A 14,902-nucleotide genomic window follows, 5' to 3' on the forward strand; every position below is an offset into this window, starting at 1 on the left:
GGACAATGGGGTCCGGGCACAGCCGAAAGAATACACGGTCAAATTTGAAGCCATGCTCTTCGTCCTAGGTTGGGCAAAACTCAGCTTAAATGACCTACAATGCTCCGTCGTCGACTACAGGATGCATAGGCGGCCATTAGGGAGTTGCAGGCAGAGATGGGCCACGATCCCTGCATGGCCAGAACGCCTTAGGCAAGCTGCGTTACTACAAGATCCCACGGACGTCGGTAGTTGCATTTAGCAACGAGGAACTCCGCCGTGATGGCAATGGCTGTATTGTCTCATTTCTCTCCGAGCTCGTAACCGATAAGAGTACCTCGCAGAACAGGTTCTGGCGGATGACGTTAACCGCCGAGATTCTTCCACTAAGGGAGCTTCCGACTATCCACAAATCGAGTTAGCGGTGCGGTGAACATTTTACTTGAAGCTGCATTTCTTCCCCTTAATCGCTAATCAAGCGGGCGAAACCCCAGGAAAGACAGTGTAGCCGACTAGCGGCGTTGATTGTGCTCTTCTCGTGACTAGCTGTCTAGTTGCAACAAAGGGCTCAAACTCATTTTCTTCATAATTAGCTTGAGAAATATCCTTGATTCACAGTACATAGACATGGCCATTTTACATCCACATCAATGTCTTGGCCCTGCACCTTTAGGCGCCCCGAATCTGTGACGGCGAAAACCGGACCCGAGGTGGTAGGTGCAGCATGCTCAGTCGCCCGCAGCTGGTACATGGACCTCAGCCAGGCACCGGGCCGCTGAGCGCTCCAGTCGGGCACCCAAGAGGCGGCGTTGTCGGCGTTGCTGCTGCTGCCGCCGGCGGCACCTAGAAGCATGATGTAGACTTGCGGGGATCCCACGCGATCAGAGTGTCCCAGAGGAGGCGGAATGTATCCTCGGTGTTGAGCGAGTAATCGGGATGAGACGTCGTGGCGTCGCATGTCTGGAGATCACCCCAGAGCGCGAATGCGTGGTCGAGGGGGTCGGTGCTGTTGCGCTCGCGGAGAGCAGCGCGGATGCCGTCGAGGGCGCGCACCGACACGGGGGCGGCATCTGTGATGAATTGAGAAATGTAAAATTGCTACCTTGCCGAGCCCCTGCCCACGAGCACGAACCGGACGAAACCCATCCACAATTCCCACGGAAGAGACGTGGCGCAGTACCAGGTGACGGCGAACAGAAACCAAGGCCACTTGCGGTCGCCAATAAGATCCCCGAAGGACAGCACGGCTCACTAGCATGGGTACCACCACGGGGCCCAGAGGAGCACGGTGACTAGGATTCCGGCCGTCGAAAGCGAGACCGTGATCCTTCCAGTAGGCTTGAATCCGGCTCTCAAACGAAGACGGCGCGTGTTCGTGTTGCTGCGGCGGCTGTTGCTTCTTTGCCGACGAGGGCCCAACTCTAGCCCTAAATCCAGCTACAGCTGCACCTTTTTCATGGTCAGGGCGTGGCAAGCTGAAACACAGCTCTATCATGGACCGCCAATGCGTCACAACACGCACAGACGCCGGGAACGTTTCAGTGTCATAATTCTCCGGCCCTCTAGCTCTTGATTCTGGGTGGTGCTTTTCACTAAGCGTCACGCAGACCGCGCTGACCCACTCCTCCTCTTAGATGGACTGATGGCTACAGAGGATGACAGGACGGCGGGCCAGCAGGAGTTCCTGGAATGTCCATGAGCGGTGGACCATGCTCTCGGTCGAGGATTTGGTCGAGGAGGGTGTTGTCTTGCATATCACGGACCACGTTGCTCCCGTCGTAGCCTATAATGACTGCTGCCGCGGGTGCGAATTACACGGTTAGCAAGACGGGCGCAGGTATATTGAGTATAGCTTGAGCGAATCTCTGGACCTGACGGCGGCTAGGCGTACGCCCTGCAGCTTCCTTATTGAGGCACTAGTCGGCTAGCAAGCTTTTCTGCGCATCGAGAGATTTCTTTCCATCTATTTACTTTTTGCTCGATTTTCTACGCCATGGATGCGTTTGTAGAGGGTGGAGGCAGGGATGCCATGTAATTTGGCGGCGTCCTTCTGCGAAGCGCCCTGCTTAACAGCAAATATTGCAGCTTCAATGAGCTGTTTGCGGCGGTCAGACATGGCCTATTTTGAAGCAATTTGGGCTCGATTTGATGAAGTTGTGGTGTTTTGAAGTTGCAGGGTGGGAAATTAGATGACAGGGGCAGAGATTTCGTTTGGGGCGATTTTCTTATTGGGTCACTACGTCGACTTGAAGAAATACCGGGGTCTTTAAAGTACAACTTACAACCCCGTTGCTATCTAATTAGTAACGGAAGCTTTGGTAGACCAACGGCTTGGTGGTCCTACTTTTACCAAGTTAAATGGTGGTGCTGACGAGTGGGATGCTCCACTTTTTAATCATTCGCCCGGGCCTGTTTCCATCAAGCTCCATCCATGATTCTCGGAAGTTTTTCCGCCTTCCCCAAATCCCATGTGGTTGGCAAACGTCCCTACACCAATACCCATTTCAAGACGGATAGAAAATATGTGATTAGAAATTTGACGATGTCTCGAAAAACCTTTACTCATCTTGGCCACAATTCCACGATTCTATCATATCTACCTACCTAGTTATATAGCTAAGGCAGTTTTCACCTCGATAAACGTATAAATACCCAACCCCGCATGTGCGCTGTGGAAAGTAAGGGATTGAGAGTCTAAATCCATTCGCAAAATACAACGCAGGTACTATTCGCGAGACTTTGGAAAATTGAATAAACCCCTTTCAACAAGCAGCAGTGATGCGACCTTGGCTGATCGCATCTCCACCTAGTCCTGAACTTGTTGTATTGTAGTCCACCAGCCGTTCAGGTTGTTCCACTGGATTGGCCAGGAAAAGCATTCGAGGACGTCGGCCGGAAGTGGCAAGTTCTGGTAACATTAACAGTTCCGGGCCCGGCGACAAACACCACCCCCCGACAATCTCCGAACATGGAACCTCCGAACATGGAACATGCCATGATGCACTCGCCGAATGTAACGGTTGATAAGCCGTAGATCGTGCCTCTAGAGTCGAAAGTTTTCTCATTAGTGCTATGGATATGGAACCTGAAGCCGTTGAAAAAGATTTGCCGTCGTCTTCAGGGCACTTGTACCGCTGACTGAGCCGGTGTAGGGGTCTTAATAATGGTGAGTGTCGGGGAGGACTCTGAATCTCGCTTCGCTGAAATTGGAGTCAGTTGTAGGTATTTTGTTTGTATGGTTCATTGAGCTCACCATATGTGGTCAAAGGCCCTTAAGAGTCACCATAGGGCAGATGGACACCAGCGCAATAGTGAAGGGAGAGAAGAATAGGAGGACGATAGTGATGAGCATCTTAGAGTTGGAATGGTAGCGAGACGTGTAAATGTGAGCATCTTTGAGCACAGCATATGAGCAACCGGACTTGGCGAATCTGAAATATTTTATACCCAGATGGGCTTTTCTAGGTACTACATATTGATCATATTGATCTGTTACGCTTTCTCTGTGGGTTTGAATGCTGTGACGACCTTCCGGTGTGACCCGTCTCATGCAAGGCCAAACAGGATTGGGAAAATGGATGGAAGTTTTGCAAGTGCGTTACAGGAAGTCTTTGCTCGCCTGTCTATTGATTAGACAAGAGTGGAGATAAAGCGTTCTGGCTGCGACTACCAAAATCTAATAATCGTGAAATGCAAGAGGCACGCTCATGTCCAAACAGCTACTGTGTCAAGAGTAAGAGGAGATGCAACAACCCCTCAAGACACTCCAGATCGTTTGCTTGGTCAAGGTATATATAACTCTGATCCAAATTCTGTCTATGCCCAGCTTATCCAGTCCACGCAAACTTGCCCCCGAAACATGTGCAACCCAAATTCTCAGCTGGCCTTGGCACCCCAGCAGCCACCAACGTCCATGCTCACTGGGTCTGGGGACGGATTTTCTCCGCTGACCACCTGGCCATAGTCCCGCTGTAAGTCAAATTGCCTGGTGTGTCGGAGTACAGCAGGCAACTGGGAAAAGCGGGGTCCAACTCAGCTGCGCGACACGCCGCAACAACTCCGCAGGCCGCAACAACTCTGCAGGCCGCAATGCACTCGTCCATGGTGGCGCTTGAGATCGTGTAGCCGCCAAATTGCTTGAACTCAGTGTGGTTGTTGAAACAGTTCAGCACGAAGCTGAAGCTATTCGACGAGAGGGTGCGGTTGTGGTCGGCAGGGCAATTGAGCTCCGGAATGGCGGTCATAGCGACCGGAGCTACTGCGGCGCTTGTGGTGGTGGCGGGGGCACTTGTAGTCGTCACGACGGCACTTGCGGTGGTCGTGGCGATTGAAGCGATTACCGGAATCGCGGAGGTCGTGCCCCGTATATCGACTTTAGAGCAGGAATGGGAAGCTCGCTTGGCTTGCAAAGATGGCCGTCAGCGTGAGAAACTGTTGGAATCACCAGGTACCGGTACTGGAATCAACAGGGCGCGCTGCGCGCCGTATACTGGTGGTTCAAGTGTTGGATTTCGTCGTCTGTGTCTCTAAGAAGGAAGGTGGAAGTAGCCTACAGCCACTTATTTAGGTTCGGTGGCCCTGCGCCCCTGCGCCTCCACAGCCACATGTGGCTACTTGCGCCTCCACCGCCACATCTGTGGCTGACTAGCGCGTTGTTCCAACAGAAACATTCGCGGTTGCGGTTTCGCTCACCAATGATTCCGGATTGTGCCAGAGGGCAATTCTGTGGGAGTTGAATACAGCTGACTAGCTGCAAGGTAAGGAGATTAAGAAGCGCGAGAGTATTTGCAGCCATCATTTCGGAGTTTTGTTAAATTCGATAGAACGACCTCAACGAGGGGGGTAGGGATAGTGGTCGGAAATTGCGAATGTCGGGGTTTCCTGGAAGACGTGTATCTTGCAATGTCAAACATTTGCTCAGGAGTTGGTAGTTTATTTGCTAGAACTTGGTGATTTTATTTGCTAGAACTTGGTGGTTTTATTTGCTAAGTTAGCTTACCCAGATTTGGCCAGGCCCCACTTTTGGCCCGGGCGCCGCCCACACTTACACAACGCAACGCATGACATTTGAAGCTATAGAAAAAGGTCAAATCAACTAATTACAATGCAACTTTCGTCTTCTTCTTCATCTTCCGAGCCCTCTGGTTCGTCTGAACTGTCAATATCGCGCCCAGCTGCCCTCTGTGCCTTGCGAATGTCCTCAATCGTAGCAAACTTGGAATTCGGGCTCAATTGGACCTTCTTCTTCTTGCTGCCTTTCTTGTTCTCAATTTCGGCCTTGAGAGCTTCATTCTCACGTCGTAGCTTAGCCAATTCGAAGTCCTTGATGTTGAATGCCTTTTCGATCTTCCTGAATAGCGTACGGCGAGTGCGGCGAGCCGCCGAATGTATGTTCAATTTCGCTAGGGAGACCGTGAGCTCCGTGACCTTTTGAGGAGTCTTCCAGACGCCGTATTTATCATATACCTGTTGCTGCAGGTAAGCTAATGACCTGGCTTCCTCCAGGGCCTGTGAAGCTGTATTTGTGGTGCCTTGGTTCCTGTTTTCTAGCAACAACTTGCTTCGCAGGGGCTTTTGCTTGTTGACAGGCCACAACCCGGCGGCATGCCAACCTGCCTTGCAGTTGCTGGGCTGAAATGCGGTTTTCCGGGCTTTGAAATAACAAATCAACATAAGCCGGCGCCCTAGAATCGTGCTGTGCGATAACGTCGGCCTGCTATTGAGCTCCTTCCTGTATGCCCTCTTCAGGACTGAGAAGACAGTCAAATCGAGAGGTTGAAGAACATGAGAAGCGTGTGGAGGTGAATAAAGAAGGTAGATGTTGTTTTTGAAGCATGACCACATATAATCATCGGTGGTATGACTGCCGTGGCCGTCAATAATAAGTAGTCGTTTTTCTCCGTTGGCTGGCCGGGTCCTAGGAATGAAGACCTTCTGAAGCCATTCCAATGCCCTTGCATCGTCAATCCAGCCTTTTTCCTGGCTTGTGAAGTGCCAACCAACGAAGCATTTGAGCTTTTCTGGGTAGTGTTGTTGTTGAACGGTCTTTCCTTTCATAATGACCGCAGGAGGTAGGGACTGGCCAGTTGCAGAGATACATTCCACGAAGGTAGTCCAGCTGCGAGATCCGGGTTGTTCCTTCATCAACACCTTGTTTTCTGAGCTTCCTATGACCTGGCCGTTGGAACCCTGGCCTTCAAGAATGCCTGTCTCATCTTTATTCCAACGGTGCTCGGGCTTGATGCCCCGAATAACCGGGAGGGCCAGGTATTTGAACCAGGCCGAGGGCACCCTGCATGACGATCCACTTGGTCAAACGCTCTTCCACAGGCTTATCTAGAGTCTGCATGTGTTCAAACGCAATGCAACGGGCTTTTGTGCCGGCCAGCCGGTGCCGAAGTGTACTCCTCGGCACACAATATTTTGCTGCCGCCTGACGCACACTGCCGCCGTCTCGCACAAACTTCATCGCGGTCAGCATCTCCAATTCGTCGTATTCAGGCATGGTAAATAGAGGATTGATTGAGCTCTCGATTAACCAAGAAATGGAAGAATTTGGTCTTGTTTTGAGGAAGTTGCGGTGTGATGAAGAAAAATCGGTCAATCACCCTTGGTGTAAGTGCATGGTGGCTTGCGCATGGGCCAAATGTAGGGCCTGGCCAAATCTGGGTTAGTTAACTTAGAACTTGGTGATTTTATTTGCTAGAACTTGGTGGTGGTTTTATTTGCCAGAGTGTATTGCAAGTCGAGATCGGCACCGACCTCCCTCGGCATCTGATAGTTTGCCAGTGTGACACCTGCCCCAGTGGGTCCCTTTCTTATGCGTCTAGACCTAATTTGAAACTCCTGCCTCTGCCATCCCAGAGCCATGCTTCCAATTTCCAATCTTACACAACCAAAACCTGCTGAATGCCAAAAGAGCCGAACACCCCTCCGTAACGCAGCCGTTTTCGAAACAAACTCAGTTGCACAGGCGTAGTTGGCCTGCCCCTTTCGATCTGCTACACACGATTGCCCGCCACAACCTAACATCATGGTCATGACCTGCAGACAACCGAGCTCACCGGGTACAATCTCGCAACAAGCCCCCCTCTCCCCAGCCCATGAAAAGCCCGATACTCCTTTTTCTCAGCCTAGACAGCTAATGCCATCTCTCAGCGCCTGCAGCGGACGAAGGACGTCAGCTAGAAACCCCGTCTGCATATCCTCCTCGCCGGAGAGATAGTTGTGCACGTCAACCTGCGACCCGCTCGCTGCCAAGAAACGACCGCCGATGCACTTCCGGATGATGCGCACGTAGTTGGGCCCCATCTGGCGGATCAGCAACCCCGACAGCGTCTCGGCCATGTGGTAGTCGGTCTGCCTGCTGGGGGGCAGCGCGTTGCGGACGAGGTCGCGCAAGGCGAACCACGGCCGTGAGAAGCCAATCTCGAGTAACACGATGGCGAACCGGAAGAGCACTTCTTGCTGCGTTGCTGCTGCTGTCGACACGAGGCCTACGTCCTCGCCCATGTTGACAATGCCTTGGCAACACCCTGACGTCTCGACGGCTTTGCCTTTGCCCTTATTGGTCTTGTGAAGCTCGAGCTTGAGATAGGGGCTTTCGAGCTGCAGCCCTTGTTGTCGATGGTCCTTGGGCACGAAGAACAGGACATCCCGACTTCCCCATGTTTGCGGAAGCCACGGGGTCGAGTGAAACTGCAGGAATGACTGTGCGAGTGACAAGGCAACGTGGAGAGTGGACTTGAGCGGGAGCGTCTTGATGATCGGGTTATCGTCAAATTGCGACAGGATATCAGCAAGGGACTGCGGCGTGGACTGGAGAAGCTGATCGGAGACTGGGATGTAGAACAGCTGGAGGTGGTGCTGCGATCCCAAGTATCCGAGGCATTTGTCTTTACGCCGCAGCTCTGTGCGATCTTGCGAGTGGAACAGTTCGCAGATGCTTTGGATGCGGACTAGCTCATGCAGCTCTTCATCTTCGCCTGGACTCGAGTCTCTGACTGGGATCTGAGCTGTGCTCTGAGCCGTGCTTTGGCCTTTGTTTCCTCCTAGTGTGCCTTCAAAACGTGAGACTTGGGTGTCCTCGAATTTGACCTTTCGTAGCCGCCCGACGATCCGAGTTCGCAAGCTAGACGTGTTAGTAGGGGTAGTTGTTTCCAACTTCTAGGAGTATTTCACAAGCCTAATGGTCATGTTTGTGAGAGCATCACTGCTTGTGGTCGCTATATTAGAGAACTCGATCTCTGGCTCTAGTGAACGGGCTCTCGAGTATTTGATTCCTAGCCAAAGCCGATCTTCACGCTGCTCGTCCGAGTCGCTGTCACTTGCGGCAAGGGCAAAGTCGAGCCTCACGGCATGCGGTTCTTGTTCCTCCTGCCTGCGTTTGCGGTGGCAGGTGGATTCTGGACAACAGTGACCCGACGGGAGCCGTCCCGAATCTCCTTCATGCTTTTTATGATCCTCTTGCTGATGAGACTGAAGTCGGTGCTGAGGTTTCTGAGATCCGAAATGGCCTTGTCAAGTTCGCTCTTTTTGATGGCCAGCTGGAATCTTTGAAACCACTCCCGACCTGTTGATAAGAGTGACTGAGAATCAGTCAGCAGCGTGTCATATGTGAATGATGTCCATATAAGAGTTATCCACATGAGAGTTATATACAACCTCTGAGTCGTTTCCGATTGCCGCCACCATTGTTTCTAGCTCACCAGCTATTGCCTTCAGAGCGGTGACGACCATGTCGAGAGTTTCCTTGCAGCTTTGGAACAGCTCATTCAACGAGTCAATCTGGTTTCGATAAATATGATCGAGGGCCAAGCCAAGTTCATGTGGCCTTGTCGACGGCGTGGAGATTCCCGACCCCGATTCTGTCTGTCTCGAAAGCTAAGTCTGAATGGCATTGTGGTCGCCGGTGATGATGGCTGTCAGGCTTATTACTTCACTGCGGAAGAGCGTTCTCTGGGCTCCAACGACATTTAGGCGTTTTCTGAGTTCCCTTGGAGCTTCGCGGACTGTTGAGAAGGCTCTAGCGGCTTTAGCGTACTTCTCAAATGCCGTGACGGCCAAGGGAAGCGTGCCTAGGATTACTCCGACCGTAAACTCAACACCAAGATCAATGCCCGTACCTTTCCCAGAAATATCGTCGTCCAAGTCATGGAGCGACATATCATGAAGGGCATTCGAGAGATCTTCAGCCCGGAAAACATCCTGGAGATAGACGACGAAGCCCTGATGGACATTGTGTCGAGAGATGGCCAGGTGGAAGGTGCGAAGGAGATCCAGCGCCTCATCGGCGAGGTTGTTGAAACCTCGGAAAAGGCATCGGCCACATGAGACTGCCGTCGCACATCTCTACCGAGATCCACCAGATCGATTTATAATAGTTCAAGTAGTTTTGTTCAAGGCGAGTCTTACCCTTCTAGCCTGGCCTGATTAATGACATCACTCTATCACTTCAAGCTCGACACCAGTGAGAACCCCCAATCCAGGACTCAAGGACAATATCTCTCGACTGCTACGTGACCACCCAAGTCCCGATGACCGAACAGTCAGTCTCCCGGCGAACAACTGCAACTCCCCGGACTCGACGACACAAACACAACTACGACAGCGGCATACGCGGCCGTCGAGGCAAAAACCTCGGCGCGCCGCGCGTTGGTCAAGACGCCGACGCTGGCGGCAAACAGGACCGTGAACATGGCGATGACGCCGAGCTGGACGTCCTGGTCGCGCAGAAGCCGCAGCAGCACGATGGCGCCGAGCATCAGGATCGCTGCAACGACGGTGCTCGCGCCGGCGGCCACTCAGGCGACGTGGTGCTCTTTGATGTACTCGGTTTCGTCGGAGACTTTTGTTGTCTTGGTGATGTCTGTTAGAAACCCGTAGAGTATCAGTTGTACTCGTGCTCTGGGACCGGTTGGAGGCAGAATAGGACCGGTTCGAGGCAGAATAGGGCCGGTTGGAGGCAGAATTACCTTGAACATCCAATGGTCTTGAAGGAAGCGCGAGAGGAGGTCCTTTTCGGCTGGCCGCCGGACAGCTACCAGATCTCGGCTGCTGTAGTTCGCTAGTCGAGACTCAGCAAGTCCGGCGAGGATGGGCCTGCGCCGTGTGACTTGGCCAAACTCGTCTTTGATGTCGTCGTAGAACTGGCTCTGCGCGACATCCCGTGCTCGTTTCTTTGGTGCTTCGAGGGCAGCGATTTGGCTTTGTCTGAGCAGTGCTTCTTCTGTTCGGAGACTTGCTAAGCATCTGTGCAAGCTCCAATTTGATAGATTGCCATGAATCTCACGGTATGTCTGGAGCGTCTCCTGCAGCTCCTCGACGAGCTTCATTTGCGTGTGTTCGGGCCGGGACGGACTCGCCGCGTTTTCGTCAAAAGCCTCCCAAGCACGGACGGAGCGGCGCGTCTCGTTGTCTGGGCTCAGAGCAGCTTGCTCGTCGGCCTGGTCGAGCAAGCCGCCACAATCGAAAAACTTTTTCTCCCCCCTTTCAGAGTTTCCTCCCCTCTTTGTTCCTCCCATGACCATGCCGCCCCTTCTATCGACCCACCCTTCAACTTTGTCTCCAACCCGTTTGTCTCCAACCCATGGATGAAGGATCTAGCTATCTGTTCAGAGTCGTGCCCGGCCTGGGGTCGCCTGTGCCGTCTGCTGACGGTCTCTCCCACTGGCTACTGCCGCACAGCGAGAAGGTCGAGTTTTCAGAGGATTTCGGCCAAGACGCGCTGACGCGGCCGATATTCCAGACTTCGATATTCCAGACTTCGATACTCCAGACTTCGATATTCCAGACTTTCAAATTCAGGAACAGCACCTTCCATGCAGCCCACTACAGCAATCCTGACTTCCGGCCGAAGGAGTACCAGCCCGGGGAAGATGATGATTTATCTCCAACACTCTTACAACGGAAGAAGAAAATCGTGGCCGAGTCACTATCCATGGTAAATAACAAATAGATGAATGGTTCACATCGCAGCCAGTCATTAGAAGGGGTGGATTAAAGCGGTACCGGGGTCCCGACTATCATGGTGATGAGAATTCCCACGATGTGAAGATCGTCAAGTTGGCCGAGAAAAGCAGAACCCATCCTAGCTTTTCGCCTACCTCACGCACATGCAATGGGCCAGGTTGGATGGAAGTCCATCGTCTAAGGGCCCATGAGGGGTGCAGCACGCGGTGCCGAAGAGTTCTAAAGAGAGGCGAATATTGTGGCCAAAAGTCTTTCCGGGACTTCCTGTGCCGAACAGTATATTATCAAAGACTGAAAGAGACAGATCTGCGGAAGTCAAGCAGCGCTGCTTTTCTCGCCTCCATGGCCTGAAGCGCAGAGAGGTTCCGGCCACGGTTAACAACATTCCCGTCTACGCGGTCCCAGACTATGGATCCTCGGTCGACGCCATATCCGAGGGCTTTGCGCGGAAGCACGGCATGGAGATCAAGCCTGCAGATAAGCCGTCGATTGAGCTCCTGGGAGGAAACGTCGCGGAGAGTTTTGGATTTGTCGTCGGGGACTTCAAGTTCCAGGGCGAGCGAGAAACATACACGCGAAATTTCCGCGTGCTTCGGAAGTGCGTCTTCGACATGGTGCTCGGCAGGGAATTCCTCAAGCAGACAAAGACGCTGACCTATTTCTGCCACCGCATCGTCACCCGGCTGCGGCCCTGCCTACAGAGAGGGGGCCGTCTGTTCCTGCTGGACAAGTCCCCAAAGATCTCATCCGCTGCACCGTCGACGGCATCGACGCGGCAGCGTTTCCCGACACGGGGTCCGACCTGATGCTTGTGTCGGGCGACTTTGCGCGCCGCCACGGCTTCAAGATGCACCACGGAAACAAATACCGGCGCCATTTCGAGGTTGCTAACGGCTCCTACATCCGCACGGACGGCATGGTCCTCGGCGCTGAGCTAGAGTTTGACGCGCCGCCCATGACTTCACCTCGCGAACTAGATTGGGAACAGTACTCCAAATACGACCGCACACTTTCAGAGCTCCTGGACAAGGGAGGCGGAGCAGCGTCTTCGAGAACGAAGTCGACCTTCACCTGTGACCTGTACGTCGTCGAGAACCTACCCTGTGACATCATCCTCAGCAGCAACTTCATCTTCGACAACCACGTTCTTTCGCGCTTCGAGCATCTCTTTTCTTCCAAACAGCCTCTCGCACACCGCACCTCACATCACGCCACCCCATCGTCGTGCGGCAGCAAGATGAACTTCAGCGACTGCCTGTTATTCATGCGAATCCGCAGCAACAAGGCCAGCAAAAATAAAAAATGGTCGTGGTTATCCTGGGGCTGGCGAGGCCCACCGCCCACGCCGCCACCGCCCAATGGCATCCCGCTCCAGAACGGCCCGACGTGGGAGGAGCTTTTGGAGGCCGAGGAGGCGCGGCGCAACCAGATGCAGCTACGGATTGGATCGTTGCCGGAATCGTCAAACTACAAGGCGGATATGCAGCAGGCCGAGGTGCAGCGGCAGGCGGCCTGGGATACAGACCATCCGCGTCCTCCGCCGCCAGTGCCTCGAGGAACTCGTTTCGGCTCCTCCAGCTCGTTGTTGGCGTCTGGGGCCACTGTTCCTCTGCCTGCGGTACTTGTATTGGGGCCGGGACAGAACTCGGCTGGAGGGTAGTGAGTCGATTGGAGGCCATGATTGTTCGACCGAAATCGAGGACGAGAACGGCAGTTATGATATTTAGCGTCGTTTTTGCGTTTTGCCATTCTTATCTAAGTTGACTTCAGGTCTAGTAGATATTATCAGGTCAAGGCCGTAAAGTCCACATCTCGCGGCCACTTTTGTATCGTCTCGGCACCCACCTCCAGCTCAGGCAGACTGCGGAGCCAAGGCAGAACTGTTGGAATTTGTCAAGCAGAAGGGCCTCGAAGGTTCTAGATAGAGACTTCGCCACCCACTTCGCCACCACAATAGTAGTATAAGAACGGGCTTTCTGGCACTGCCAGAAAGCTAGAGAGAAGAACAGACATCTACAATCCATCACTTGAACCACCAGTTTTCGGCGTGCAGCCACGCCCTGTTGAGTCCAGTACCGGTACCCTGGTGAACCCAACAAGAACCTTGAAATTCAGCTCTACTATCAGAATGGCGGTGAGCAAAGGTAAAATGTACTTAAGCCCGGCTAAGCAGGGCGTAGCCATAGCGGCTCCATCGGCGCTTAGAGGGACATGAAAAGAACGGTATGGAATGGGTTGTTCGGTCTAAAACCACAGGCCGAAGGCCGCCAGCTACGAAGTGTGATGCTAGGCGCGGGGTAAACCCTAACCCTGAGGATAATGGTGGGGTTCAGACACTGAAGCCCAACGAAATCACCCGGCCCAGAACGTCTGAGCTTCTGAAGTCTGCCTGGGCGTATCATTTTTCAGGTGCTGCTGAGATTTGAATTCGCAACGTTCCGCGCTGCACGCAAGATTCTCGGTCCACTTTGTCGTCCTCTGGCCTGGCTTCCTGGGCAGAACCCCTCAGCCTCTAACACCGGCGTGCGCTGTTCGTATTGCAGAAGCAATATCCGCGACACGGACGGCTCCCATTGAAGCGATGGCGGATCCCATCGGCGCCGGCGCAAGCGTTCTCCCCTTTGTCCTGCTCGGCCTCAAAACCGCCAAAATCGTCCACGAGATTCTTTCCACCTTCCAAGGATGGGCCTGAAAACGTCAGGAAAGCGACAGCCAACGTTGAAGCTCTCAGTCTCACCCTCGAGCGCATATCCAAATGTCGCCAGCTCAAAAACCCTTTCCCCAAGATACAGCAGCCTCTAATGGACAATTTTTGCTTGTCACTTTGATTCAAATGCGCTCAGAAGCACTGTCAACGACCACGAGGCTAAAATTTCGCTTTTCGAAGCGATCCTAGTTTGTCGCAAGTATCTCCTTGAAGCTGGCTGCGATCCGACTATTCCGGTCTTGGTTGATTCTGAATTAGACGGGATCATAGTCGGCTATATCTATTCTATCAATGTACCGGTGTGTTATTTGCGTTCACTAAACATCAAAGTCTATGGTCGAAAAGAATATTGTGTTAACTCATACTGCAGGAATCGATAAAAGTGCTCCTTGACTTTGGCACTGGGTTTGTCGATGCAAACAGCGAAATTGACGAGTGGCCTGTCTCTGCTGGCCACAGTTCGCTATTCAGGTAGCTTTAGCGTTGAGAGCATTGATCGAAACGCCGATGTCACGAAGCAACATGCCAACGGTAAGACATGCCTCCACTAATTAAAATAAACCGCCCCGACCACCATTCTTCTCTTTTTCTTTTCTTTCTTTCCCTCATACTGTCCTTGAGTTTCCGGGCTCCTGTTCCTCTGAGTCAGGCTTGCCAAAACGCTCCCAACTGGCGGGGGGGCAGGCGGGGACCAGGCCGTACGGCCTGGCCACTCTTAGGCATAATTTTTTGTCGCCATCTCGGTCTCTGGTGGCATCTTGGGTGCAATACCCTGGGGATAATTACACATACCCACCAGAATTATCTGCCCGATTTTTTGTCAAGGCGATGCCCTGGTATTACACTACCTCCAGGTGTGTCGCCGCCCTCTGTTTTTTTTTCACTGTGCTCGCCGCCTTGTGTGGTGACATGGAGAAGAAGGTTTATCCTTGGTTTGCTCTCCTTCGCTCTGGTTGCCTTGTTTCTCGCTGTCTTGCCCTATTTCTCGCTGCCTTGCCGTGTCTAGTGTTGCCCTGCCTGCCTCCCTTTTTGTTTGTCTGCCTTTTCTGGCTGCAGATCTCACGACTGCCGTTGGATTCGAGTGTCGCCTTGTGGGTGAGGCAACTGCGCCTGACGTGCCTAGATGACACCGCTTTGGTGAAATCAAATCCCCCACACGACAAAATTTACTGTGAGATCCGCAGGACCGCACATTCACATTTCCCGCGGAGCTGGCGAAAATGGCGGCGCTGAGTGGAGCTGTTC

At 53.0% G+C, this 14,902-nt stretch overlaps 4 protein-coding genes across 4 annotated transcripts; 1 reads left to right on the forward strand and 3 right to left on the reverse strand.

Moving 5' to 3' along the window:
* Positions 1 to 822: 822 nt before the first annotated feature.
* B0T26DRAFT_678322 (uncharacterized protein) lies at positions 823 to 1,527 on the reverse strand (the record flags this gene model as incomplete). Its single annotated transcript, XM_060440215.1, has 3 exons — positions 823 to 1,077; positions 1,232 to 1,400; positions 1,502 to 1,527. 3 exons carry the CDS (start codon positions 1,525 to 1,527, stop codon positions 823 to 825), a joined length of 450 nt encoding a protein of 149 aa, XP_060295386.1.
* A 5,721-nt stretch (positions 1,528 to 7,248) lies between these two features.
* On the reverse strand, positions 7,249 to 7,836 carry B0T26DRAFT_597781 (uncharacterized protein; the record flags this gene model as incomplete). Its single annotated transcript, XM_060435657.1, has 1 exon — positions 7,249 to 7,836. A coding segment is annotated over one exon (588 nt), but the record flags the coding sequence as incomplete, so codon positions are not given.
* A 1,627-nt stretch (positions 7,837 to 9,463) lies between these two features.
* B0T26DRAFT_384377 (uncharacterized protein) lies at positions 9,464 to 10,753 on the reverse strand. The gene has a single exon (XM_060434717.1). It carries the CDS (start codon positions 10,506 to 10,508, stop codon positions 9,783 to 9,785), a length of 726 nt encoding a protein of 241 aa, XP_060295388.1. The 5' UTR covers positions 10,509 to 10,753; the 3' UTR covers positions 9,464 to 9,782.
* Positions 10,754 to 11,545: 792 nt separating this feature from the next.
* B0T26DRAFT_384379 (uncharacterized protein) lies at positions 11,546 to 12,732 on the forward strand. Its single transcript, XM_060434718.1, has one exon. The coding sequence runs from the start codon at positions 11,756 to 11,758 to the stop codon at positions 12,608 to 12,610; it is 855 nt and encodes a 284-aa protein (XP_060295389.1). The 5' UTR covers positions 11,546 to 11,755; the 3' UTR covers positions 12,611 to 12,732.
* Positions 12,733 to 14,902: the final 2,170 nt, after the last annotated feature.

The sequence above is a fragment of the Lasiosphaeria miniovina genome, assembly GCF_030549165.1.
Source record: "Lasiosphaeria miniovina strain SMH2392-1A chromosome Unknown B0T26scaffold_5, whole genome shotgun sequence".
Taxonomy (NCBI): domain Eukaryota; kingdom Fungi; phylum Ascomycota; class Sordariomycetes; order Sordariales; family Lasiosphaeriaceae; genus Lasiosphaeria; species Lasiosphaeria miniovina.